Here is a 2086-nt window from a genome sequence, read left to right on the forward strand (position 1 = left end):
CAGCCACGGACAGAGCCGACGGCCCGGAAGACGCAAAGAGGGAGAACGGCTCGTCGGGCTTCGACATGAGGTCCTACCTTCATTACCAGTCCACCAGCGGCAGTCTGGGGAACATCTCCACCGCCTCGTCGACCTGCTCCAGCCCGCCCGGAACACCTGCCCCGTCAGGTAAGAGCAGGTCGCCGACCCACGGGGGCAAGATGTCCAGCGGCAAAGCCAAGAAGCGCCTGGACAAGGACAGTGAGGAGTACCGGATGAGGCGGGAGAGGAACAACCTGGCGGTGAGGAAGAGCAGGGACAAAGCCAAAATGCGCAACATGGAGACGCAGCACAAAGTCCTGGAACTGGCCGCGGAGAACGACCGTTTACAGAAGCGGGTGGAGCAGCTGTCCAGGGAGCTGACCACCCTGCGCAACCTGCTCTCAGCCACCGGACAGTGTTAGGACGCGGCTCCAGCTCGGCGCCAACGCCGCCCCCCTCCCCTGTTCTTGCCCCTATTCTTGCCCCGTCTTATCACTGATTCTCCAGACTTTGAATCCGGATCTGATTGTTTTAAAAAAAACGAAAACAAACAAAAAAAAAACGGTACGCTTCACACATGAAGACCGCGGCCGACACCGGTTTACAAGGACACTTCGAGTAGGACTCCAGAAGTGGGTGCATGGATTGCGCAATCATCGTGGGTTCTTCACATGTCACCGTAGCTTTATTCTCAGATGTCGTTTTTTTTTTTTTTTTTGCAGTATGCAGTATTTCTGTGTAGGTTTTACATACATGCGAATGAATTTGTACTTTTTGTGTATTCACAGGAGTGGTTGTCAAGGGAAGAGTTGTGCTGCAGTGAAATGATGCAACTCTTTGTAATAGTATTGGCAATGGATGAAATAAGTCTAATTATTTAATATTAAAAGGTGAAATTCTATAATTGTACTTGATATTTTATTGAATTAAACAGATTTATACTTTGTCTTAACCATTTCTTCGCTCATTTCCTTCTTTTTTGTCAACATTTGGAGGCTGACACAGACAGGCGCAGTGCCGCCTTTAAATATTCACATTCCTGGTGTACTGTGAACCGACGTGTACTTCAGATACCAACACGAAGGAGACCATCATTAGCCTGACTGTTTGGGTCGATTTAGTCCATTTTTTTAATTTCATGACAACTAAAGGTTGTAGTCGTTCTTCTTTGAAATAATATGTTTTAAATATAAAGTGAGAACGATCCAGAAAAAGTCCAAATGCTGTCAGGGTTCAATTATGTCAAACGTCACCGTTGGTCATAATTGACTGTGTTTACTTTACACAGAATCAACACCAGCTGCAGCAGGTCAGATCTTTAATATCAAACTATGTGAGTTTGTGTGTTTTTTGTGTTTTTTTTTTCCCTCCATTTTCCACAAACGTCCACAGAGCGATGAAGAGCTGGGCTCTCCACCCTGTTACTGTGTAACTCAGCAGCTGTCAGTGACTGGACACACAAGTCAGATCAGATCCTGAGACGTGTCCAGCACATTTATGCTGAAATGATACTTGCTGAGATCAGCAAACATTTGTGTGACACAAAAAAAAAAAAAAAAAAAAAAAAGGTCCAGTCACGGCGCACGTAGCACAGAAATGTTAGCTTTATCTTCAGCTCGTGTCAATAGTCTGCTGGGTCCACTGGCCCAGTGAGGGGTTCAAGGTTGCCTGGAGATTAATCAGCAACTAACCTCCTCACACCACTCCAGGTCACGCTTCCACCGCCGTCCCAGCCCCGACCGGCTGGGAGGCAGCGCGGGCGGAGGGATGATTAATCCTCAGTAAACCTCCCTCCACCCGCGGGTGAGCAAACACTCGGCGGAATTTTTAAAAATGGGAGTGACAGAGTGGGTCAGACCAGACACAAGGGACAAGTTGACGGTCGGTCCGCTGTGGAATTCGCCGAGGCCTCGGACTGAAACCTCCACTGTGTGCACAACGTGAAGCGTATCTGCCACGAGCAAGCAAAAGCCCCCGAGAGGGGGAGATAAAGGAGAGGAGCGCGTGTGATCCATACCAGTGTTCAGGTGGAGGTGGAGGGGGTGGAGGGGGTGAAGGAGGGAGG

At 48.9% G+C, this 2086-nt stretch overlaps 1 protein-coding gene across 2 annotated transcripts in view; it reads left to right on the forward strand.

Moving 5' to 3' along the window:
* Window positions 1–976, forward strand: part of cebpb (CCAAT enhancer binding protein beta) — a 2674-nt gene extending 1698 nt beyond the window's left edge. The window contains exon 2 of one of the 2 annotated variants that reach the window (XM_017035618.2): window positions 41–976. In XM_017035618.2, coding sequence (XP_016891107.1) covers window positions 41–443 — 403 coding nt within the window. In that variant the 3' untranslated portion in view covers window positions 444–976. The other variant, XM_008319540.3, reaches the window with a different exon arrangement.
* Window positions 977–2086: the final 1110 nt, after the last annotated feature.

The sequence above is a fragment of the Cynoglossus semilaevis genome, chromosome 10 (genome assembly GCF_000523025.1).
Source record: "Cynoglossus semilaevis isolate Cse_v1.0 chromosome 10, Cse_v1.0, whole genome shotgun sequence".
NCBI lineage: Eukaryota > Metazoa > Chordata > Actinopteri > Pleuronectiformes > Cynoglossidae > Cynoglossus > Cynoglossus semilaevis.